General features: G+C 46.7%; 1 protein-coding gene across 2 annotated transcripts in view; it reads right to left on the reverse strand.

Annotated features, from left to right (window-relative positions):
• Positions 1 to 26913, reverse strand: part of ENOSF1 (enolase superfamily member 1) — a 125911-nt gene that overhangs the window by 60547 nt on the left and 38451 nt on the right. For both annotated transcript variants that reach the window (XM_075314478.1, XM_075314477.1), the window contains 2 exons: positions 18439 to 18547; positions 10726 to 10841 (listed from right to left, as the gene is read on the reverse strand). In XM_075314478.1, the coding sequence (XP_075170593.1) occupies positions 10726 to 10841; positions 18439 to 18547 (225 nt within the window). The remainder of the gene's footprint in view (positions 1 to 10725; positions 10842 to 18438; positions 18548 to 26913) is intronic.

The raw sequence follows: 26913 nt of genomic DNA on the forward strand, positions 1-26913 counted from the left end.
CCTCCCCTCCCCCCTCCCTCCATGTGCTGCCTCCCCTCCCCTCCCCCTCCATGTGCTGCCTTCCCCCCCCTCCATGTGCTGCCTCCCCCCCCCTCCATGTGCTGCCTTCCCCCCCTCCCTCCATGTGCTGCCTTCCCCCCCCCTCCCTCCATGTGCTGCCTTCCCCCCCTCCATGTGCCATCGCTCTCTCCCATCAGACTCTGCCACCCTCCCTGATCTGCTACCTGCTCTCTCCCATCCTTTTCACCCTCCTTCATCTGCTGCCTTTTCTGTCTGCTGTGATCCTGCTGCCTAGATCCATCCTGTAAGGTAGCTATCCCCAATCTCACCTCCCACCCCCCCCATCCTCCGCCGCTCCTCCATCCGCTGCGCCCTTTCCCATCCTCCATCCGCTGCGCCTTTTCTCATCTGCCGCTCCTCCATCCGCTGCGCCTTTTCTCATCTGCCGCTCCTCCATCCGCTGCGCCTTTTCTCATCTGCCGCTCCTCCATCCGCTGCGCCTTTTCTCATCTGCCGCTCCTCCATCCGCTGCGCCTTTTCTCATCTGACGCTCCTCCATCCGCTGCGCCTTTTCCCATCCTCTGCCGCTCCTCCATCCGCTGCGCCTTTTCCCATCCTCTGCCGCTCCTCCATCCGCTGCGCCTTTTCCCATCCTCTGCCGCTCCTCCATCCGCTGCGCCTTTTCCCATCCTCTGCGCTCCTCCATCCGCTGCGCCTTTTCCCATCCTCTGCCGCTGCTCCATCCGCTGCGCCTTTTCCCATCCTCTGCCGCTCCTTCATCCGCTGCGCCTCTTCCCATCCTCTGCCGCTCCTCCATCCGCTGCGCCTTTTCCCAGCCACCATCCGCTGCGCCCTTTCTCATCTGCCACCCCTCCATCCGCTGCCGTGCCCTCTTGCATCGCATTATCCAGCGCAGTTGCTCGCTTCCAGACTGCAGTGGATGATGCGATGCGAGACTCGTGCATTGCTCTCACGTTTGGCACTGGTCTTAGTGGCAGGCGCTCATTTTTTTTTTGTTTTTAACTGATGTCTATTTTTTATTTCGCCAAACTAATTTTTTTTGTATGGGGGGGTCTAGTTTCCAAAATGGGATCACATGTGGGGGAGCTCCATTGTTTAGGCACCTCAGGGGGTCTCCAAATGAAACATGGCGTCTGCTAATAATTCCAATCAATTTTACTGTGAAATGGCGCTCCTTCTCTTCTGAGCCCCGCCGTAAGCCTAAACAATTGATTTCCACCACATATGAGGTATCGTCGTACTCAGGAGAAATTGCACAATACATTTTATGGTGCATTTTTTCCTGATACCCTTGTGGAAAAAAAAGCTACCTGTTTGAAAAAACAATTTTGTGGTAAAAAAAAGAATAAAATATTTTCACGGCTGAACATTACAAATGTTTGTGAAGCCTCCAGGAGTTCAAAGTGCTCACTAAACAGCTAGATAAATTCCATGAGGGGTCTAGTTTCCAAAATGGGGTCAATTGTGGGGGAGCTCCATTGTTTAGGCACTTCAGGGGGGTCTCCAAACGCAACATGGCGTCCGCTAATAATTCCAACCAATTTTGCTGTGAAATGGCGCTCCTTGCCTTCCGAGTCCTACCGTGCGCCCAAACATTTGATTTCCACCACATATGGGGTATCTGCGTACTCAGGAGAAAATGCACAATACATTTTATGGTGCATTTTTTCCTGATACCCTTGTGATAAAAAAAGCTACCTGGTTGAAGCAACAGTTTTGTGGTAAAAAAAAAATTTTTTCTTTTCACGGCTCAACGTTATAAACTTCTGTGAAGCCCCCAGGGGTTCAAAGTGCACATCAAACATCTAGAAAAAATATTTGAAGGCTCTAGTTTCCAAAATGGGGTCACTTATGGGGGAGCTCCATTGTTTAGGCACCTCGGGGAGTCTTCAAACCCGACATGGCGTCCGCTAATGAGTGCAGCTAATTTTGCACTCAAAAATTCAAATGGCGCTCCTTGCCTTCCGAGTCCTGCTGTGTGCCCAAACATTTGATTACCACCACATATGGGGTATCTGCGTACTCAGGAGAAAATGCACAATACATTTTATGGTGCATTTTTTCCTGATACCCTTGTGATAAAAAAAGCTACCTGGTTGAAGCAACAGTTTTGTGTTAAAAAAAAAATTTTTTCTTTTCACGGCTCAACGTTATAAACTTCTGTGAAGCCCCCAGGGGTTCAAAGTGCACATCAAACATCTAGAAAAAATATTTGAGGGCTCTAGTTTTCAAAATGGGGTCACTTATGGGGGAGCTCCATTGTTTAGGCACCTCAGGGAGTCTTCAAACCCGACATGGCGTCCGCTAATGAGTGCAGCTAATTTTGCACTCAAAAATTCAAATGGCGCTCCTTGCCTTCCGAGTCCTGCTGTGTGCCCAAACATTTGATTACCACCACATATGGGGTATCTGCGTACTCAGGAGAAAATGCACGATACATTTTATGATGCATTTTTCCTGATACCCTTGTGAAAATACTAATTTTTATGGCTAAAGTAACATTTTTGTGTTAAAAAAGTAAAATTTTCATTTTTTCGTCTACATTGCTTTGGTTGCTGTGAAGCTCCTAAAGGGTTAATAAACTTCTTGGATGTGGTTTTGAGCAGAGTGAGGGGTGCAGATTTTAGAATTGGGTCACTTTTGGGTATTTTCTGTTGCCTAGGTCTCTCAAATCACTCCAAATGTGATGTGGTACCTAAAAATGTTTTTTTGTAAATTTTGTTGTAAAAATGAGAAATTGGTGATGAACTTTGAACCCTTCTAGCTTCCTAACGGAAATTTTTTTTTTCCAAAAATTGCGCTGGTGTAAAGTAGACATGTGGGAAATGTTATTTAGTAACTTTTTTGTGTGACATATCTCTCAGATTTATGGGCATAAAATTTCAAATTTTGAAAATTGCAAAATTTTCAAACTTTTCGCCAAATTTCCGAAATTTTCACAAATAAACGCAAAACATATCGGCCTAAATTTACCACTGACATGAAGTACAATATGTCACGAAAAAACAGTCTCAGAATCGCCAGGATCCGTTGAAGTGTTCCAGAGTTATAACCTGTCAAAGTGACACTGGTCAAAATTGCAAAAAATGGCCGGGTCTTTAAGGTGAAAACAGGCTGGGGGCTGAAGGAGTTAAAAAAAACCCAAAACACTCCAGCAGAAAAAAAAAATCAGTTGGAGCCCCCAAACTGTAAAACTTGCTCTAGAACAACGTCAACATGTTCTCAAAGGAGCCAAGTTAACATAGTCATAAATTACAAAAACTTGGAAAATCTGCTTGAAGATGAAATACTTGCCTAGCTCACTGGGCACTCTTGTTTTACTGATTTGACTTTGAGATTACCTACCATCCCGTTGAGAGCTCATATTTTGATGAGAACATCCACATCATCAACCCTACCTGCAAGTTAGCTGACGTCAGCACAAACCCAAAGTACCGTAAGTACCTAAAGAACAGGAAACTCATTTTTTAGCTAAAGCGCTGTAAAGTATGAAATTCTCATTGTGCTCTCTAATATCTGGACATCTTGTTGTCAATGCTCTTGTAAACTTATCTAAGTATTACTGGTGACCTAAATGGAGGCAACATGTGAAGGAGTTTGAGCCATTCATAGTTAATGTTTACAAACCAAATCCTCTTGCATTATTTCCTCAGATCTATTACGTCTATTACCTTCTGTAAAAGAATCTTGGTCTGAGATTTCTAAGGAGTTTAATAATTGATGTTCCTCCTGCTCAAGGCTTCAATATTATCTGGGTAGTAGTAGATTGATTTTTGTTTCTGAATTTTTCCACACCATATCATCCCCAGACTAAAGGCCACTTTACACACAGAGATAAATCTTTGGCAGATCTGTGGTTGCAGTGAAATCATGGACATTATGTTCCATTTATACACAGCCACAAACCTGGCACTGATTGTCCACAATTTCACTGCAACCACAGATCTGCCGCAGATTTATCTCTGTGTGTAAAGTGGCCTTAACTGTCAAATTAAGAGGATTAACCAAACTCTGGAGCAATACCTCCACATCCATGTCAACTCCCATCAGAACAAATGCCCAAATGCCCAGAGCAGCGGCTTTGTCCAGCTTTTACCCAGGATTATCCTGTCTTGGAGTCTGTTTCATGATTGTTTATGAACATCAACCAAATCTCCTTTTTTCATTTTTTATCCAATCCTTTGTGCCAGCTGTTAATGAGATCTATACAGACAAGCAAAAAATGATGGTGACAAGTATAAACTTTCTAATACACAGATTCTTCCCTGAGACAAGCTCTAGTTCTTCATTAAACATATCTAAGTAGAAGCTGCTTGCAAAAAGGTTGCACCACACTGGATTGGATACTTTCTAATTTTAATGCAAATCAATTCATTTTCTTTCCAACTAAAACTTGCTCCAACTCTATGAATTCCTAATAGTTTTCATGTTTTTTTTTCTTTGTTTCTGTCCTCTCTTAATTAACACATTTTAATCTAAGGTCAAATCTTCTATTGGGTCCTCAAACAAGACAATAATGTCGCATAGCTGCTCAGGAGGTTCCATGCCAAGTACCCTCATTGCTTCTTGACAAGTTGTTTTGATGGGGTACTAAGAGAGGGTACTATTACTTACCTGTCCCGGCTTCCACTATGTTTCTTTTCCAACGTTGCCTTCTCATCAACGTTGAATTGCCAAGCAATCTCCTTCTCTACGCGTCATACACTTCAGCCCATGTCTTCCAAGTCACAGTGCTGATCTTCTATCACCTGATGTTATCATCATGGTAGCAGCCTACTGAAACCTGAGCTCAACCTGCAGATATTGTCTAACTATAGATTTGGTTGTTTAAGTGCTTCTTGCTATTTCTGCTTGATCTACATCGATTTACTTGATCTACTACTGAAAACCACTGGTTAGCTTTCTACTCAAGCCCTGTTCTGTTGTGACTTGAAATACTATGGATCAAACCTTAGCCTATTTTTCGACTTTGCCTTCTTTGCTACTCTAGTTTGACCATGTTAACTGCACGGTTACCAACTGCTAACTCCAGGTCTACTCCATTTCGACTATGCTAACTATATCACTACCAAGTGTCAATCCACATTACTCCAGATGCCACAAACTTGGCGACTCTGTGCACTTAGGCTATGTGCACACGGTGCGTTTTTCTCGGCGTTTTTGCGCGTTTTTCGGGTGCGTTTTTGGCCTCAAAACTGCATGACTTTGCTTCCCCAGCAAAGTCTATGAGTTTTCATTTTTGCTGTCCCCCACACAGCGTTTTTTTTTCAGCTGCGTTTTTGTGGTGACCACAAAAACGCAGCATGTCAATTATTCCCGCGTTTTTCACTGCGCTTTTCATCCATTGAGTTCAATGGGATGTTGAAAGACGCAATGAGAAACGCAAATAGCTGCGTTTTGGTGCGTTTCTAAGACCAAAAACGCAGCTATAAGCGCAGGAGGTGGGTAGTAAAGTGACGTGTACAGGAAGAGGATTCCTTCTGTCAGTATAGACAGAAGCGTGAATCCTCCCGGTACCGTCACCGCCGCGTCCATCTCCCGTCCTGTGCATGTATGCTGCTGTGCGGCGCCATGTACAGGCAGGAGGTGGAAGCGGCTGCGAAAACAAAAGTTAACAGTAGAATAAAAAAAAAAAAAGTTATACTCACCTGTCTGCAGCCTCGCGGTGCCATGCCCGCTCTCAGCTCCTGTCACGGTATCGCCGCTCCCGCTCCGGCTGTGTGCAGTCTCCCCGGGGCAGGACCTTGCTTGCAGGACCTGGCGATGGATCACCTGATGCAGTCACCTGACGCATCAGCTGATCGAGTCTCGGGCTGACGCGGGCGCCCGGCCGGTATCAGCGGATGCGTCAGGAGACTTCATCCCTGATTACCGGCAGCTGCTGCAGCGATCGGACAGGATCAGTCTCCCGCCCCATCGCTCCGGGAGCTGCCGGTAATTCAGCACATAAGTGAGTATTATTTTTTTTTTTTTTTTCTACTGATGCATCAGCTGATTGTATAATCGGCTTTTATACAATCAGCTGATGTGTGATGGGATTCACATCCTTTAACCTGACACATCATCTGATCGCTTTGCCTTCCAGCAAACCGATCAGATGATATTGGATCCGGATTGGACGGCGCGGGACCCTGACCCAGGATTACTGCGGAGGGGGGTTTATTTCAATAAAGATGGAGTCACTAATTGTGTTGTGTTTTATTTCTAATAAAAATATTTTTCTGTGTTGTGTTTTTTTTTATCTTTACTAGAAATTCATGGTGGCCATGTCTAATATTGGCGTGACACCATGAATTTCGGGCTTAGGGCTAGCTGATAATATACAGCTAGCCCTAACTCCATTATTACCTGGCTAGCCACCCGGCATCAGGGCAGCCGGAAGAGTTGGATACAGCGCCAGAAGATGGCGCTTCTATGAAAGCGCCATTTTCTGGGGTGGCTGCGGGACTGCAATTCACAGCGGGGGTGCCCAGAAAGCATGGGCACCCTGCACTGTGGATTCCAATCCCCAGCTGCCTAGTTGTACCCGGCTGGACTCAAAAATGGGGCGAAGCTCACGTCATTTTTTTTTTAAAATTATTTCATGAAATTCATGAAATAATTTAAAAAAAAGGGGCTTCCCTATATTTTTGGTTCCCAGCCGGGTACAAATAGGCAGCTGGGGGTTGGGGGCAGCCCGTACCTGCCTGCTGTACCCGGCTAGCATACAAAAATATGGCGAAGCCCACGTCATTTTTTTTTTTTGGGGGGGCAAAGAAATCCTGCATACAGTCCTGGAAGGAGGATGCTGAGCCTTGTAGTTCGACAGCTGCTGTCTGCTCTCCTGCATACACTATTGGATGGAGGATGCTGAGCCTTGTAGTTCGACAGCTGCTGTCTGCTGTCCTGCATACACTATTGGATCGAGGATGCTGAGCCTTGTAGTTCTGCAGCTGTCTGCTCTTCTGCATACACTAGTGGAGAATGAAGAACACATTGAAGAAGGAAATGACATCAGACCTTTTTTTTTTTTGTTCACTGATAAAAAACGCAGTGAGCAAAAACGCAGCAAAACGCAGCAAAAAAACGCACCAAATCGCGGCAAAACGCGTGCGTTTTTTGCCGCGTTTTTTCGACGCAGGTGCGTTTTTGTGCGTTTTTAGCGGCCAAAAACGCACAAAAACGCAGCGTCAAAAAAACGCAGCGTGTGCACATAGCCTTAAGTTCACACCTCCATGAGGAAGTTCAAAAGTTAAGTAGATCAATCATTTAGACCTTGTACCTGGTTAAGTTTGTGAAAACAGATTTCAGGAACAGAGGATCCACCGCTGCTGCACATAGCTGGACAAAAATAAATTAAATTGCCCAAGCACAAAAAAATATATAAATATGCAATTTCTATACATAGTCTGCCATTCTCATGATTGGCACTAAAGAAAGGGTATAATCTATATACTCTTATTACAGTAACTCAGAACCAAGGTGGTCTCCCTGAGACCACAGAGAGTGTCATTCCTGACACCTCGGCCTGGTGAGCCTCAACTTCAAAGTTCGTGCAGATGGTCCTTTGTGGCCAGTCTGTTACATCCCCTATAACTATAGGGAGGATGGGTTTGAAGAAGCATGCAATGTGCTTGTCCCTTATTAATCGACAGTCAAGTAACAGACCTACAATTTCAATAATACAATCCAGGCCATCCTGGTAACTTGAGCCCAGGATCAGGTGTATAACAGATGTGTTACACAATGGAAAGGTGTGTGCATGCAGGGTTCAGCCTGAGCTGAATGTGATTTTTACACCCTTTCTCTGGCCCTCCATTTTAATTTTAAAACCAATTTGCTTATTTGTGTGTTGCTTTATTTTTTTCATTCACCTATTCTTGTAAGCGCTGTAATTATTATATTAAAGCTTGTTGTGTATTCGTGATTTATTCACAGTTTGCAGCCTGTAACAAAGGTTGAGTGCAAGATTTAGTGAGAGGAGATAAATAAACCTTCTAGTCACATCCCACCTCAAGTGTGTGCCTTACATTTCTCAGCATTGACACCAATGAATAGATGAATAGTTCTATATTATATCCTCCCATATCAAAACAAAGTGCTTATGCAGTGCACTCCTAATTGTAATAATATGATAGAATACACATGATCACTCGAATATAGAAAATCCATATATAAAGATACTGTAGTGCGAAAAAGTGGAATTGAATTCTCTCTAGGAGGTGGTTGTGCTCCTCCTACTGTTTTATGCTATTTGTTTGTGTTATGAAGATAATGTGTTTAAGGTACTACCAAGTATGCTGTTAAAGTATTGATAAAATGACCATTGCTGCTAGTGAAGTGTGGGTCCCCGATGTAGCAGAGCCGGGACCGAATAGTGGCCGGCGCCACCTAGCGATCATGCAAGAGCAGCAGTAGATTAGATAAGATAGGAGAGGAGTCACAAATAGTCAGTGGGTTGGTTAGAGAGAGGGGCATGGAGAGAGGAAGTTCTGCAGAAATGTTCGAGAAGTAAAGACGTGGCACAGTGTCAGGACCCAATCAGGGAACCCTGAGGTAATCTCTTAAAGGTCCCGAGCCTACAGCTCATTCCAGTGGGCTCTTGGAAGTCATGAGACTAGACAGACATTGGGGCCCAGAAATGGAAAGGGGTGAGAAGAATAGTGGGGGAACGGAGACACAGGTGCCTAGCAGTTTGCGTACTATTTCCAAGATAGCAGGGGGTTGGTTAGAGAAAAGGGCCTGGGAGTTCTGCATAGTGGTTTGAGGAGTATAGACATGGCACGTTGTCAGGGGGCAGTCTGAGAACCCTGAGGTACACTCTTAAAGGTCCTGGGGCCAATGGGTCACTCCCACGGGCTCAGGGTAGTGGTGAGACTAGACAGCCATCGGTGCCCAGAAGCGGTCATCGGTGAGAAGAAGCGTTGGGGAACGGAGACACAGGTGCCCAGAAGTTTGCGTACTAGTTCCAAGATAGCGTGGATAGGTAGAATGAGAGTACCCCAAATAAACAGCAACTGCAGAACTGCCAGTAGTGAGGCCATTTCTGTCATAGTGTGGCGATCGCAGGTTATAGTCCCCTAAGAGGAATAAAAAGTGCAGTGAAAAGTGTTCGTAAAAGTCCAATCTATAAAAATACAAAAATGATTAACTCAACTGTTAAACACTGTAATTATAAATAGTTCAAGAACACAAAATTAAGTTTTATTTGGTCACCACAATACCATAAATTATGCTGTAACAAGCAATCATAATGCATTTATCCTAAATGGCATCAATAAAAAACTCATCTCGCCATGCAAAAAAATACGCCATTACCAGCTCTTTGTACCAAAAAAATCCATTATGGGTTTCGGAAAGTGCACTGCAGACACAACCCCAATTTGTTTTGTTTTTTTTTAAATACATTTTTTTTTCATCACTAAAACAATAAAAAACTATTTGACATCACATTAATTGTACTAATTAGGAGAATCATATTGCAGGGTCATTTCTACTATACAATGTACGCTACAAAAACAGTTTCCAAAAAACAATGTCATAATTGTGATTTTTTTTTTCACAGTTTCTTCCCACTTGGAATCTTTTTCCCATTTTCCACTACACTATGTGGTAACATGAATGGTGTCATTCAAAAGCAAACACTTTGACAGATTGGTGCCTATGAGTTGTGTGTGCGGAATTAGAGAATGTAGGCTTTGGTTCTGTCAACTAGAGGTGATGATTTTCATTTTCTTAATAGAAAGGAAATCTAGCTACTTTTTCATATTCACCTTTATAAGAACTCCTCCAAGATTTGTTAAGAGTCATACAATGATAGTGTTTTCTACCTACTGACCTGATAAAATCTCATGCTCCAATTGAGCAGATTTACAAGGTAGCTTCTTGATGCATGAATGTCTTCTCCAACTTTACAACTTGTATTTTTGTGTGAGACAAGATTTAGTGGTGGACAGATGTTTTCTCTACAGATTAAGTCTGGAAATGTTGTCGAGGTATATTGAATGTTCATGTAACCTGGATATTATCATCGCCTTCACATATTGTGCTCTATTTTATTTACCTTATTCCATTATTTTAAAAGGATTATTTCCAAAAAAGTAAGTAGTCAGATACTCGAGGTCCAAACGCTGGGACCCCAGATATCCTGTGATAGGGGCTTTGCATGCAGCCTCGTATTGAATGGAGAAGTGTGCATGTTAAACCTCCGCTGCATTCATGGTCTATGGAATTGCCAGAAATAGGTGAGCATTGCACTCAGCAGTCCCATAAACAATGAATGAACCTGAGGCCGAACATGTGCACCTCCACTACCTTCAGGATGGGACTCCAAAACTCCAATGTTGGGATTGCTGGTAGTTTCCAACCATCAGATAAGGATAGTATAGCTTGCTTCATTTTTTTTTTTAGAATCCTTCTTTCACATAAATGTAATGATATGATCACTGTAACAAGTGGGAGAAATAGGAAGAAAGGGAAAGTGAAAACACTTCTGTTGTTTCTCAGAGGGGGAGGTACTGTATGTGGTTTGGTTATAGCAGAGGTTTCAACAAATTCCAGATAATTACAGATGTTACCATTTTTATTCTGCCGACGCCACAACACCCCAACACCCTGACATGCCTTTCATATGACGATAATATATTTAGACAGAACAAATATTTATTCTCAAAGCAGAAAACAGAAGATGATAAAGTTATATCAAGGTCAAGTGGTTTCCCATACCCATCGGAGCTGTCCATCACTCGTAAGCTGTCTGTAGAAATCTCTGAAATTAGTAACAATGTCTTCAAGGTTTCTTCCGACCACAAGATGTGACAGCGCCTTCACAGCACACACCACTGCAAAAGAATGTCATCAAATGTAACCATACTGTGTTACATCTTCAGGATTAAATCCACGATAAAACCAATCTAATTGTTAATTTGTTATATATAACAACATACTTTATTAATATCCACTGAAGCCTGTGTATACACGAATGTTTGTTTCTTAAAAGGGATCTGTCAGCAGGATTTCACATGCTAAACTAATTATATGTGCATGTAGACAGATCCAACAATACCATTACATGGCCAGTCCGTTCCTCCATTACTGAGAAATCAGAATGGACATGCAAATGAGGCGGAAGTGATTTTGGTGCATGGAAGCTCCTCCCATTCCTCTGTCACTCCGGCTCTATTCTCCGCAGAGTTGATTTCTCCTACTCGTTTTCTTGAAATCAAACAGCAAAAGAGTTGGTAGTCAAGCAGATGATGGCAGTGCTGGGTAGAATATAGAGCTGGAGTGACAAAGGACAAGGAAGAGCTTAATTGTCCTGAAAGCATCTCAGCTTCATTTGCATATCTATTCCATTGTTGGTTTCTAAGTAGCAGAAAAACAGACTATTCATTTAAAGAAATTCTTGGATTTGTCTTTGAAAGAACTGCATGTGCATGTAAATAGCTTGGAGGGTGAAATCCTGCTGACAGATTCTCTTTAAAGGGATTTTTGCTATTTAATCTGAGAATGGAATAGGTGCCAAGTCACTGATTTCAGGGATATGTCACTTAGTAAGCTGTGTACTTTTGTTTCAAAACAATGAGTTGGTTTTTTTTTATCAGCAGAAGATTAATCCTACAGGACCACATCTCACATGTATTCTGGTCCAACCATGCCCTCATTGCTAATTAGCAGCTTACTGTCAATATGTAATGTACACAGAAAGCTGTCAATAAGGGCTGTGGGCGGAGTCAGCATTCTAAGCTGTGCTACATGCTACATGTATAAGCTCTGATTGTATCACAACTGCTGTACCCAGTAAATTAAGTGATACATGATTGGATCAAGGTCTCTTTCTGAAGAGATGCTTTCAGAGGAGGTAACACAAATCTGGTGACAGATTCCCTTTAAGGCACCAGTCCAGCGTTTGTTTTGGTTTTTTTTTTTTCATTTTACCACTGAATTTGTGCTTTAAAGGGAATCTGTAAGCAGGTTTTTGCTACCTTATCTAAGAGCAGCATAATGTAGGCAAGGAGATTCTGAATCTAACAAAGTATCACTTCTATTACTGGGTGCAACCTTTCTGACTCAGTGAAAGATATTGTTTTTAACATGTAGCAGACCCCATACAGCTGCCCTTGCCCAAACCAGGCTTTCAGAAACTGCTAATCACGGAGGGAGGGCATAGTCGGAATACAGCTCATGTGCTCCTCAGACCCACTAATGATAAAGCTTAAGAGGCTTAAACTAATATTCAAATTAAGAAAAACACAATGAGATAAGAGACAGCATGCTGGCTTCAGATTACAAAGCAAAAATGTCCTGACAGAGTCCCTTTAAATCTAAGTCCCCTACTCCTACTCCAATACTCACCTTCCGACATCTTTATCTTCTATCAGTGACACTGCAGTATGTGACCTGCCGCCTGCTCCAGTGTTTCATAGAGCGAGCTGGAAGTCACAGCTCAATGCAAGTCTATGAGAGTCTCATTCTGCTCTCATACACTTGCATTAAGAGCTGGTGACATAACTTCTGACTTATGGCCAGTCAGAACTTGCGGTCACAAGATCGTTCCACTAGACTAGAGCAGCATTGGTAAAAGGTTTAGACGCCAGAGAGTGAGTATAAGGATAGGGCCAGGGACCTTAGAATAAAAGCCTCACTCAAAAAAATGCTAGAGTCATGCTTTAAAGAAGAAGTCTCATGAAAATGTTTTATTCTGTAATCATATATATAATGATATGTAAGTGTATTAAAATAGTTAGAGATTGCCATGTTGAATGCTTTCCAGCTTGCCACTTTTGGCCTACGTGACCTGAAATCACACTAGCCAGATCACACATGGCCTTATATGTGGACCAGAAGGTACTTTCTCAATGTAAAGGCCGCTTTACATGCAACGACATCGCTAACGAGATGTCGTTGGGGTCACGGAATTTGTGACGCACTTCCGGCCTCGTTAGCGACGCCGTTACGTGTGAAACGCACGAACGACCGTTAACAATCAAAATTACTTACCTAATCGTTGATCGTTGACACGTCGTTCCTTTCCCGATTATCGTTGCTGTTGCAGGACGCAGGTTGTTCGTCGTTCCTGTGGAAGCACACATCGCTATGTGTGACACCCAAGGAACAAGGAACATCACCGTACCTGCGGCCGCCCGCAATGAGGAAGGAAGGAGGTGGGTGGGATGTTCTTCCCGCTCATCTCCGCCCCTCCGCTCCTATTGGGCGGCCACTGAGTGACGCCTCATGAACCGCCCCCTTAGAAAGGAGGCGGTTCGCCGGCCACAGCGACGTTGCTAGGCAGGTAAGTATGTGTGACGGGTGTAATGATGTTGTGCGCCACGGGCAGCGATTTACCCGTGATGCACAACCGACGGGGGTGGGTACTCTCGCTAGCGATATTGATAGCGATATCGCTGCGTGTAAAGTGCCCTTTAGTCTATGGAGCCTTTGTTTGTCCTAGACTTACATAAGAAAAGCATCACCAGCCAACAAAGCTGCAGCACATCAATTGGAACTGAAGAAAACATAGAAGACAGTGATCAGTAAGTATTTCAATACACTACCACATCATTACATAGATAGGGCAGCATGGTGGCTCAGTGGTTAGCACTGTGTGGTGGCTCAGTGGTTAGCACTGTATGGTGGCTCAGTGGTTAGCACTGCAGCCTTGCAGTGCTGGGGTCCTGGGTTCAATTCCCACCAAGGACAACATCTGCAAGGAGTTTTTATGTTCTCCCCGTGTTTGCGTGGGTTTCCTCCGGTTTCCTCCCACACTTCAAAAACATACTGATAGGGAATTTAGATTGTGAGCCCCAATGGGGACAGTGTTGCCAATGTGTGTAAAGCACTGTGGTATTAACAGCGCTATATAAATGAATAAATATTATTATTAGGAGGGATTATGAAATTCAAATTCTGATGAAACTTCTTTAATTCCAATGAACTGAAACTATTACATTGCATATATCTATATATATAATTGCCTTATTCTGTCTGTCTGTCTGTCTTGCTCCAAAATTGTGTCCTTACGGTGACACAAAGCTGATTGGCCGCTGGGCTCGCCATGGCCCTGCCCCCCCGCACGGATTGGCTGCTCGCCCAGGCTGCGCCCCCACACGGATTGGCCGGCCGCTCGCCCAGGCTCCGCCCCCCACACGGATTGGCCTCTCACCCCGGCACCCTGCAGGCATTGGCAACTCGGCCACGCCCCGCCCCCCTCACGCAATGCACGCTAGCTCTGGCCCCGCCCCCCCACGCATTCCCCGAACCGACACGGTCACGGAGCCACGACTACCAGGTGAGTACTGTACCCCTGGGAGCCCATATCAGCGTATGCCGCCAAACCAGCCGACACATACCCTCACATTGCTGGGGCTGGCCGGCGTATGCTGGTGTGGGCTCCCGTGCGAGCGGGGGACGAGATACGCTGGTAACCATGGTAGCATAGTTACCAGCGCATCAAGGTCCTGCAGCGGCGGAAAATACACACACGCACACACATAACAGCACACACACACACACACGCACACACACACACATCAGATCACACTCACTCTCACACACACGTCACACACACATCAGATCGCATCCACATACTCACAACATCCTGGGATATCGCTTGCTACTCGGCGGCGATACTGTGCTGTGAGCTTCCAGGACCTGCCGGAGGATCACATGGCCAGAAGCATGTGGTATCTCCGGATGTTGTGAGTATGAGCGCGTATGTGCAATATCGTCAATGTGTTTGCGTGAGTGTATGCGATCGGGTGTGTGTGAGTGTATGCGATCGGGTGTGTGTGAGTGTATGCGATCGGGTGTGTGTGAGTGTATGCGATCGGGTGTGTGTGAGTGTATGCGATCGGGTGTGTGTGAGTGTATGTGATCGGGTGTGTGTGAGTGTATGCGATCGGGTGTGTGTGTGTGTGAGTGTATGCGATCGGGTGTGTGAGTGTCGGCAGAGGAGCACGGCGTGCTGGAGGAGGCTGGGAGGAGAGAGGCTGATCCTGGGGAAGGCTGGGATGGGGAGGCTGAGAGAAGAGAGGCTGATGCTGGGGGAGGCTGAGGCTGGGGTAGGCTGGGAGGAGAGAGGCTGATGCTGGGAGGAGAAAGGCTGATGCTGGGGGAGGCTGAGGCTGGGGTAGGCTGGGAGGAGAGAGGCTGATGCTGGGAAGAGAGAAGCTGATGCTGGGAGGAGAGAGGCTGATGCTGGGGGAGGCTGAGGCTGGGGTAGGCTGGGAGGAGAGAGGCTGATGCTGGGGACAGAAAAGGCTGATGCTGGGAGGAGAGAGGCTGATGCTGGGAGGAGAGAGGCTGATGCTGGGGGAGGCTGAGGCTGGGGTAGGCTGCGAGGAGAGAGGCTGATGCTGGGAGGAGAGAGGCTAATGCTGGGAGGAGAGAGGCTGATGCTGGGGAAAGAAAAGGCTGATGCTGGGAGGAGAGAGGCTGATGCTGGGATGAGATAGGCTGATGCTGGGGACAGAGAGGCTGATGCTGGGGACAGAGAGGCTGATGCTGGGGACAGAGAGGCTGATGCTGGGGACAGAGAGGCTGATGCTGGGATGAGAGAGGCTGATGCTGGGATGAGAGAGGCTGATGCTGTGGGCAGAGAGGCTGATGCTGTGGGCAGAGAGGCTGATGCTGTGGGCAGAGAGGCTGATGCTGCGGGTAGAGAGGCTGATGCTGGTGCAGCATGGGGGATGGAGCACGTTTGGGAGTGCGCAGCATGGCGGATGGAGCACGTTTGGGAGTGCGCAGCATGGCGGATGGAGCACGTTTGGGAGTGCGCAGCATGGCGGATGGAGCACGTTTGGGAGTGCGCAGCATGGCGGATGGACCACGTTTGGGAGTGCGCAGCATGGCGGATGGACCACGTTTGGGAGTGCGCAGCATGGCGGATGGAGCACGTTTGGGAGTGCGCAGCATGGCGGATGGAACACGTTTGGGAGTGCGCAGCATGGCGGATGGAGCACGTTTGGGAGTGCGCAGCATGGCGGATGGAGCACGTTTGGGAGTGCGCAGCATGGCGGATGGAGCACGTTTGGGAGTGCGCAGCATGGCGGATGGAGCACGTTTGGGAGTGCGCAGCATGGGAGATGGAGCACGATGGGGGGTGCGGAGCATAGGGGATGGAGCACGATGGGGAGTGCGCTGCATGGGGGATGGAGCACGTTTGGGAGTGCGCAGCATGGGGGATGCAGCACGATGGGGAGTGCGGAGCATGGCGGATGGAGCACGTTTGGGAGTGCGCAGCATGGCGGATGGACCACGTTTGGGAGTGCGCAGCATGGCGGATGGAGCACGTTTGGGAGTGCGCAGCATGGCGGATGGAGCACGTTTTGGAGTGCGCAGCATGGGAGATGGAGCACGATAGGGGGTGCGGAGCATAGGGGATGGAGCACGATGGGGAGTGCGCTGCATGGGGGATGGAGCACGATGGGGAGTGCGGAGTATGGCGGATGGAGCATGTTTGGGAGTGCGCAGCATGGCGGATGGAGCACGTTTAGGAGTGCGCAGCATGGCGGATGAAGCACATTTGGGAGTGTGCAGCATGGGAGATGGAGCACGATGGGGGGTGCGCAGCATAGGGGATGGAGCACGATGGGGAGTGCGCTGCATGGGGGATAGAGCACGATGGGGAGTGCGCTGCATGGGGGATGGAGCACGTTTGGGAGTGCGCACCTCCCCCCAACACACACACACACACGCGCGCACTGCACAACACACCACACACCACACACACACACTGGAAACCACAAACAACTGACCTACACAGACACCCACACACAGACAACGCTGCACACACAAATATACGCACATACCGCACAACACACATTGCACAAAACATACCTCCCCCCAAAACACACCACACACACACAAACCGCGCAACACACACACAACGCTACAGACACACAGCGCTCCACAAACAACGCAACACACGCAACACCGCTCTCACCCCCCGTCACACCCAGACAACACCCAGAACATGTACAACCCCTACACAAACACTTGGTAACTACACACAACAACATCTATATATATATATATATAACAAAAATCATACATGAACTACACAATACGTAAATTCTAGAATACCCGATGCGTAGAATCGGGCCACCTTCTAGTGTTAAATATAAATGTAAAATTGAATTTCTGGATTGGAGTCCATTTTTTGTACAATGGTTTCCCCTGGACATCCCCTGCTTCATTTGCTACTTGGATGACCCATGTTACTGCAGGATCTATCTTTTGGCAAGAAAAAAACTAGTACAATGGACATACGGCTTCCATAGAGCAGAGGTTATTCTTCCTGGCAGGACGTGGTCATTAACTAAAATAACTTTACATTTAGGTGGCAATGGAGGACACCAATATAATAAGGCTTGACAACTCCTTTAACAAAACCTCTATGTATCAAAGGCTTTATGTGACGTAACGTGACTACGTTGTTTTGAGCATAGAGTTTTAGAGTCAGAATTTGGTACCTGTTTGCGTTAAATCAGACCACACTACCAAGAAAATCTGTCAGTCACATGGAAATAACATCGGACAAGTACTTCATGTATACAGTATCTATAGTATCTGCTTGTGCCAATGTAAACTACTGGTCTGAATATAATCTTCAGGTTCCCTAAGGGTACCTTCACACTTTAGCGATGCAGCAGCGATCCGACCAGCGATCTGACCTGGTCAGGATCGCTGCTGCATCGCTACATGGTCGCTGGTGAGCTGTCAAACAGGCAGATCTCACCAGCGACCAGTGAACAGCCCCCAGCCAGCAGCGACGTGCAAGCGACGCTGCGCTTGCACGGAGCCGGCGTCTGGAAGCTGCGGACACTGGTAACTAAGGTAAACATCGGGTATGGTTACCTGATGTTTACATTAGTTACCAGCGCACACCGCTTAGCTGTGTGAGCAGGGAGCCGCGCACACTGAGCGCTGGCTCCTTGCTCTCCTAGCTACAGTACACATCGGGTTAATTAACCCGATGTGTACAGCAGCTACATGTGCAGAGAGCCGGCAGCACAGGCAGCGTGAGAGCTGCGGAGGCTGGTAACTAAGGTAAATATCGGGTAACCACCTTGGTTACCCGATGTTTATCTTAGTTACCAGCCTCCGCAGCTGCCAGACGCCGGCTCCTGCTCCCTGCTCGCTTCATTTGTCGCTCTCTCGCTGTCACACACAGCGATCTGTGTGTCACAGCGGGCGAGCGCCTTTGAAGAAAACGAACCAGGGCTGTGTGTAACGAGCAGCGATCTCGCAGCAGGGGCCAGATCGCTGCTCAGTGTCACACACAGCGAGATCGCTAATGAGGTCACTGCTGCGTCACAAAAAGCGTGACTCAGCAGCGATCTCGGCAGCGAGCTCGCTGTGTGTGAAGCACCCCTAAGTGTCTCATTGTGTTTCACTAAACTGGGAATTGAAAGGAAAAGATTGTAAATATCAACTCACCAATCTCCGTGCCTTTTCCTAAAGTGAATGTCAAACCACAGCCCTTGAAAGCATCTTCTGCATCAGTTTCTATGACAACATACGCTGCGGAGTAATCAGGGTCTGTGTGCTGTCAGACAGAGAAATAGAGAAATGAGACTTAGACCTGAAATTGTTTTATATTGTCAATAATTAGAAAATGAGTGATACAGTCATGGCAAAAAGTGTGGAAATTGTTTCGGAAAATGAATAATTTCTCCAAGAAAATGATTGTAATTACACACTTTTTGTTATACGCATTTATTTCCTTTGTATGTACTGTAACATTATAAACAGAAAAAAAGGCAAACTGGATATAATTTCACATAAAACTCCAAAAATGGGCCAGACAAAATTGTTGGGACCCTCAACTTAATATATGGCTGCACACCTTTTGGAATGAATAAATAACTGCACTCAGTCGGTTCCTATAACCATCAATCAGCGGCTTACACCATTTTGATTACCCCCTGAGGAAGCCATGTCACCAAAACGCTCGTTGGGGTGTCCTGGAAAAACACTGTAACTTGTGGATAAATCAATGATACACTTTATTTTGTGCTATTCTTTTGAGCCATAAATATTTCTCCATGCACTTGTATTGGCTACTATAGTGTCCACTTCTACTTGATCTTACATGTGCATATTTGCCTGTACTTTAATTATACATATCAGCTAGTCTCATTTTTGTTAATATGTAACATAACTTTTTTCAAGCCTTTACACTTACTATGACACTCTCAGTATCAGCTAAATTATTCAGCCTCATGTTTAATATTTATTTATGTGCAATATTTATGTAAATCACTGTAACCAACGTTTTGCTTATTTATTGATTATTTATGGAATACCATATGGCTCTCCATTTACCTTATAATTTGTTATTACACTAGAATTTAAAAGTCTTTTCCCTATTTTGTAGCGTGGTTGCCATATATTTTTCTGCTTGTTTTACATGTTTTTATCTGTTTTTCTTTTGACCCTTCTGGTGGTTTTTAATGTTACATATTTATTTACTTAAAATTAAAAACTTTATTTGATGAACAATCAGTTCTTAATGCACATTTTTTTGCAACGTTATTTCTCTTGGTTTAGTGCTGAACCAATCTGTGTAGTTTAATACAAAGGTCTAGCTTAGATATTTTGTATTTTTCACCCTAACCTTCTAAGCTAGTCTTACTAATGCACCTAATATCTAGCCTAAGCAGCCACAGGCCAAATATACATGAAATACTGCCACACTGCGACCACACCACATATTACCACCACATATTGACCAAATAGTACGAGATTCAAGGGAGAAATACCACCACACCATGACCAGACCACATATTAGCAACGTATAGCGACTGAATACTACAATACTGATCATTAATAAAACCCATAACACTAATATCATCACCAGTGACATTATACACAGCAGCTCTGTATATAGTGTATAGTGTAACTGTACAGGTAATACAGTGATCACCAGTGACATTATACATAGAAGCTATGTATATACTATATAGTATACAAGTAATACAGTAACTTTCAAGTGACATTAGTCACAGGAGCTCTGAATTACTATACAGTCCCTGACAGAAGTTCTGGCACTTATCCATGTTATGTACATAAAAGCTTAAAACCTGACTTTAAATTCATCCATTGGTTTCATAAATTACTCTTTCGAAAGCTGAAACCCTCCCAAATTTAGTTTAGGTTATGAAAATAAAGTTGCTGCAAAGCTGAAATATTGATCATTTAATGAACAAAGAAAGGTCAGATTTTGGCAAGACAAAAGTTTTGTAGCCTTGTCATATAATGCACCCAATCCTAGTTTACATCCTCATCTGTGCTCACTAAATGATCGGTTAATTAGAGGGTGTGTATAAAAAAAACCCCAGCACCCCAGATCTCCACTTGAACTGCAACTTGACCTTTGACAACATGCCAAAATCCATCCTATGACCAAAGCCTTTATTATCAAGAGGCTGAAGACCAGATCCACTGCAGAGGTGGCTGGCACCTTTAATGTGTCTCAGCGTCAAGTGCAAAGAATTAAAAAAAGATTTGAAGAGACTGGAGATGTTTTTGACAAGCCCAGGTCCAGAAGACCCCGCAAGACAACTGCTCAGGAGTTGGTTGTTGGTTAGAAAATCCAAAGCCAGCCGCTCTTCCACTGCAGCAGAGCTCCAAAAGGCCTGGTCAGCTCAAGTGCCTGTGTCAACTAGAACAGTTTGTAGGATTCTGTCTTAAAATGGCCTCCATGGTCGAATCAGTGCCCAGAAGCCAGCACTAAACAAAAGGCAATTTAAAAAACGTGTGGCGTTTGCCAAGTCCCACAGCCTGCTAAACAGATAGACGCTGGAAAAGTGGCAGAAGGTGGATTTCTCTGATGAATCTTCAGTTCAATTACACCACAGCCGTCGCAAATACTGCAGGAGACCTACTGAAGCCCATATGGATCCAGAAAACAGTTAAGTTTGGTGATCGAAAGATCATGGTCTGGGGTTACATTCAGTATGGGGGTGTGCAAAACATTTGCAAGGTGGAAGGCAATATCAATAGGCTAAAATATTAAGAAGTACTAGCTACCTCTTACATTCCCAATCATAAAAGGGGTCAAATTCTGCAGCAGGATTGTGCTCCATCTCATACATGCATCTCTACAACAAAGTTCCTCCTGGCAAAGAAGATCAAGGTGCTCAAGGACTGGCCAGCCCAGTCACCAGACATGAACATCATTGAGCATGTTTGGGGTAGGATGAAAGAGGAAGCTTAGAAGACAAAACCAAAGAATCTAGATGAACTCTGGGAGGCATGTAAGACTGCATTCTTTGCTATTCCTGATGACTTCATCAATAAATTGTATGAATCATTGTTCAACCGCATGGATGCAGTGCTTCAAGCTCATGGAAGTCACACAAAATATTAAATATGGCTCTAATAGCACCACAACTTCATTCACCAATGTTATGCAACATATCTTTGTATTAGAAGTTAATTATTTGTTTGAATTTCACATTACTTTCTGTGGGCGACAAAACTTTTGTCTTGCCAAAATCTGACCTTTCTGTGTTCATGAAATGATCAATATTTCAGCTTTGCAGCAACTTTATTTTCATAACCTAAACCAAATTTGGGAGGGTTTTAGCTTTCAAAAGAGTAATTTCTGAAAACAATGGATGAATTTAAAGTCAGGCTATAAGCTTTTATGTACATAACATGGATAAGCAACAGAACTTCTGTCAGGGACTGTATAGCATGTAGTATACAGATAATACAATGATCACTGGTGACATTATACACTGCGTCTCTGTGTATAGTGTGTACAGGTAATTCAGTGACTTACCAGTGACATTTTTAATTGACGTAATTCATGTTCGATTTTTTTCTTCATCCGGCTCAGACCAGTATCACTTCTTTCTGCCAGGACATGTCTATGCAGAACGTAACACACAGACATCCATAGCTGATTGCTTTTAAAGCACAATCCCCATTTTTCCCCTAACTTCTACATTGCGCCAGATGAACTCACATCCCCATCCACTTTACGTAAATCTCTCTGTCACCTATTAGACCAGGGGTGGGGAACTTTTTTTCTGCCGGGGGCCATTTGGAAATTTCTACCAACCTTCGGGGGCCGCACAAAATTATCAACTTGAAAATTACCCCAATATATTTGGTCAAACAATTAACTCACTGTGGCTGCTGGAGCTTCTACTCTTTGGTGTAGCTGTAATATTAGGCGATATTGATCTTGTTGCTTTTCACAACTGCTTTTTTAGGTTTGAGTTGGCTGGGACTGCTGTATATACATCACAGGGGAGGGTTGGGAGGAATATAGATCACTGGGGAGGCTGGGGGCATAGACATCACTGGGGGGTACATACATCACTGGGGGATACATACATCATTGATGGGGAGCACAGACATAGCTGGGGGCATAAACATTGATGAGGAGGGCTGGGAGGAATATACATCACTAGGGAAGCAGCAGGGCACAGACGTCACTGGGGGTACATACTTCACTGGGCGGCACAGACTTCACTTGGGGTATATACACATCACTGGTTTGCACAGACATAGCTGGGGGGCACAAACATTGCTGGGGTTATATACATAGCCGGGGGCAGACAGCCCTGGGGGATGCCGGAGGGACACAGACAGGCATGGGGGCACAGAGAATGATGGGAGAGGCTGGAGGCACAGACAAACCTGGGGGACGCTGGGTGCACAGATGGCACAGAGAAGGATGGGAGAGTCTGAAGGCACAGACAGACCTGGGAGAGGCTCGGGGCACAGAGATCACTGGGGAGACTGGGGGGGCACAGATCACTAGGGAAGCAGGGGGGCACAGATCACTGGGGAGACTGGGGGGCACAGATCACTGGGGAGACTGGGGGGGACACAGAACATGGGGGGGCACAGATCACTGGATAGACTGGGGAGGCACAGATCACTGGGAGGGGGCAAGGGTCACTGGGAGGGAGCACAGATCACTGGGGAGACTGGGGGGCACAGATCACTGGGGAGACTGGGGGGCACAGATCACTGGGGGGCACAGAACACTGGGGAGACTGGGGGGGCACAGATCACTGGAAGGGGGCACTGATCACTGGGGAGACTGGGGGGCACAGATCATTGGGGGGGCACAGAACACTGGGGAGACTGGGGGGGGCACAGATCACTGGGAGGGGGCACAGATCACTGGGGAAACTGGGGGGCACAGATCACTGGGGAGACTGGGGGGCACAGATCACTGGGGAGACTGGGGGGGCACAGAACACTGGGGATAAAGAGGGGCACAGAGTACTGGAGGTACAGAGCGCTGCGGGCACAGGCAGACCCGGGTGAGCTTGGAGGTAGTTAGAGAACTGGGGGAGGCTGGGATCACTGAGCGCTGGAGGTGGTGCCGCCGGGCACAGAGAGAAGCAGCCGGCTCTGGGCACAAGGAGCCGCCGCCGGGCACAGGGAGCCGCCGTCGCAACCGCCGGGCACAGGGAGCCGCCGCCGGTCACAGGGAGCCACCGCCGGGCACAGGGAGCCACCGCCGCCGGGCGCAGGGAGCCGCCTCCGCCGGGCACAGGGGGCCACCGCCGCCGGGCACAGGGAGCCGCCGACGCAACCGCCAGACACAGGGAGCCACTGCCGGGCACAGGGTGCAACCGCCGGGCACAGGGAGCCACCGCCGCCGGGCACAAAGCGCTGCGCGGCACAGTAAGACCTGGCAGATGATTGGCAGTCAATCCTCTCCTGTTTGATTTTAGCGCTCCTCACGCCGATCCCACCTACAAAGTACGTCCTCACGTAGGCAGTGCCAGCGTGGGGACGTAGTCTTTCAGGTATGGCTAGGTTCACATTTCCGTTGTTTTGTATCAGTCACATGCGTCGCTTGACGCATGGGACTGATTCGCTGTACAACGGATGACAAAGAACAGAATTCTTTGTCGGACTCCATTGTGTGCGGGGGGCGGAGCGTGAGGGGGCGGAGTTCGGGGTGGGTGGAGCCGAGTGGGGCTGTAGCACTGAGGAAGTCAGTGCCGCAGGGACTGCAGGGCTAGTGACAGGTGAGTATGTGTGTGTGTAAGTGTGTGTGTGTGTGTGTACATGCGGAGTGCGGGAGGGGGCGGAGCCGAGCGGGGAAGTGTCGGGCTCCCTGCACAGCCAGGGTAAATATCGGGTATAAGCAAAACACTTTTTGCTTGGTTCCCCGATATTTATCTTGGTTACCAGCGTACACCGCTCAGCGCTGGCTCCGTGCACACGTAACCAGTGTAAATATCGGGTATCTAACCAAAGGGCATTGCTTAGTAACCCAATGTGTATCCTGGTTACGTGTGCAGGGAGCCAGAGAGAGCATGCGGAGCGAAATCCTACCGATCGCGCTGCTCAAAAAACGTTACATGCTGCGTTCCTCCCGCCCGGCGGTCAGTCGTTCCACAACTGATCAGTCGGATGGAGGGTGCAACGCAGCATCATTAGTCACAATCCGCCGCTCATGCAAGTCTATGGGAACAACGGAATCCGCCAAACGGATTCCGTTGTTTACCAGAGCAGCGGATTGTGACTGATACAATTTAACGGAAGTGTGAACCTAGCCTATAGGAAATGCAGCGTTCAGCATTGAACGCTCTATGTGGGGCTTTAAAGGGCCAGCAGCCAGCAAGATGCGGCTGCCGCCCAAGCACTGCAGTCCCCGGGGATCAGCCGGGGGGGCCTCAGAAAAAGTCGTCACCCCTGTATTAGACCATAACTTTTTATGAAAAGATTTGTTTTGTTAGTAGTGGCTGAATAAAACCATAGTGAGCAAGGGGTGATACAGCAGGAAGGGACACAGTCAGACAGGTGTCAGGGGGAGGGGATGCAGTCAGTCAGGGGTGATACAGGGGGAGGGGGCAAGTCAGTCAAGGGTGGTGCAAGGGGAGAAGGGGCTCAGTCAGGGTTGATACAGAGGGAGGGGGTGAAGTCAGGTAGCGTGATACAGGGGGAGAGGCTCAGTCAGGCAAAGGTCATACAGGGGAGAAGTGGCTCAGTCAGTCAGGGGTGATACAGGAAGACAGAGCGCAGTCAAGCAGGGGTCATACAGGGGAAAAGGGGCTCAGTCAGTAAGAGGTAATACAGGGGAAGGGAGCTCAGTCTGTCTGGGGTGAAACAGGAAGAGAGCACGCAGTCAAGCAGGGGTCATACAGGGGAGAAGGGGCTCAGTCAGTAAGAGGTAATACAGGGGAAGGGGGCTCAGTCTGTCAGGGGTGATACAGGGGAAGGGGGTGCAGTCAGGGGTGATACCAGTGGAGGGTATATATTCACTAGTCGGGGTAATTCAGGGAGAGGCGCTCAGTCAGATAGGGGTAATACAGGGGGAGGGAACTCAGTCAGTCTGAGATGATACCGGGGAGGGGACAGTCTCTAGTCAGGGGTAATTCAAGGAGAGGTGCTTAGTCAGACAAGGCTGATACAGGGGAGGAGCTCAGTCAGTCATTTTGGTCCCCTCCTGGTATATAAATATCCCTCTCTTGGTATATATGTCCCCATCCTGGGCCCCTTTTGGTATATATGTCTCAATCCTGCTATATATGTCCCCTTCCTGCTATATATGTCCCCTTCCTGCTATATATGTCCCCAGACTCTTGGGCCCCTCCTGTTACATATCCTGCTACTGGTATATATGTCCTCTACTGGGCTCTTCCTGGTATACATGTCAGCAGCAAAAAAAAACCCCAAAAGATTTTACTCACCTTCCCCGACTCCCACGCTGCACTACATCCACTCTGCGCCGCGATGCATTTCAGCTGGATGGGCGCCCTCAGATGCACATCCAGCTGAAGCAATGCACGTACTGGGGTTTGCGGGCCTCGCCACCAACCCCAGCAATCATCCTGCTCCAGTCTTCAGCACATACAGTGCTTACCTTCGTGGCTCTGTGTTGCCTGCAGCAGTGTGATGAGATCACAGCTTGATGACTTCAGCATGCTACTAAACACTAGGCCGCGGAATGATGCACTTGCGCTTCTCTGCCCCACTGACACTAGCTTCACCACATGGCAAATTTTCATGTGAGGCACCTGAAACGCATTGCATGCAAATTAGCCATGTGGTAGTGCAGCTGTGACAGTGGGCCCGTGAAGAGGGGGGCCCAGCTCGGGCTTAATGAAGCCAAGTAAATACCCTGGCCGGGTCCAGGTCCCCCTCTTCAACTAGCCCCATCAGTAAGGGCAGCAATGCCCTGATGGCGACCCTGCCAGCAGGTGCAAGTGCCTAGTCCCACCGGAGAATCTTCCAGCTCTACAGAGGGCCAGTCTGACCCTGACTATAGCCGTAGTATTCACTCTCAGTTGGAGCTACATTCAGATGTGATAGTGTAGAGCTCTCTTCTTGGGTTTGCAAGGGTTCCCAAAAATCAGCATGTTATCGCCTATTTTGTTGATAGATGATATTTTACTAAGTTGGGACAAATCATTTAATTTGCAATTTGATAGCAATACAATTACAGCTTAATATGCAGAGTTATATATAGAGGTATGCACTATATTTTAAAGAAAATAGGCTACTCTGCCGGTATAAAGGACTTTATATTGGAAGAAAAGGGAGTCTATGAGACTAAGCCTCAGACTGTTGTGGTGTTGTGTTTTTAAATGGTTTTCAAAATGTCTGGATGTCTTCATAGAAAGACATTTTTCTGGCTGTCCATATTAGTTTTCTGTCATACACTAGCTTAATTCAGAAATTTGCAGTGTTTAAGGGTTGTTCTAACATTTTATATTCAGAAATACAACACCTACAACCCCTGGATTTCTGTTTGCTAGGAGAGCCCTGCACTCTTGAAAAGTGAATGGGCCACTGGCATGGTGTCACGATGACATAGGGGGGAACCGGGGCCCCTAAGCTGTTCCTTATGCTCTCCCTAGTCTCGGGGATACCCCTAATGGTGGGGATGCCTGAGTCTCCTTCCTGACCCTGCTCCTGACAGGTCCT

Source organism: Anomaloglossus baeobatrachus, chromosome 6, assembly GCF_048569485.1.
Source record: "Anomaloglossus baeobatrachus isolate aAnoBae1 chromosome 6, aAnoBae1.hap1, whole genome shotgun sequence".
NCBI classification, from domain to species: Eukaryota; Metazoa; Chordata; class Amphibia; order Anura; family Aromobatidae; genus Anomaloglossus; species Anomaloglossus baeobatrachus.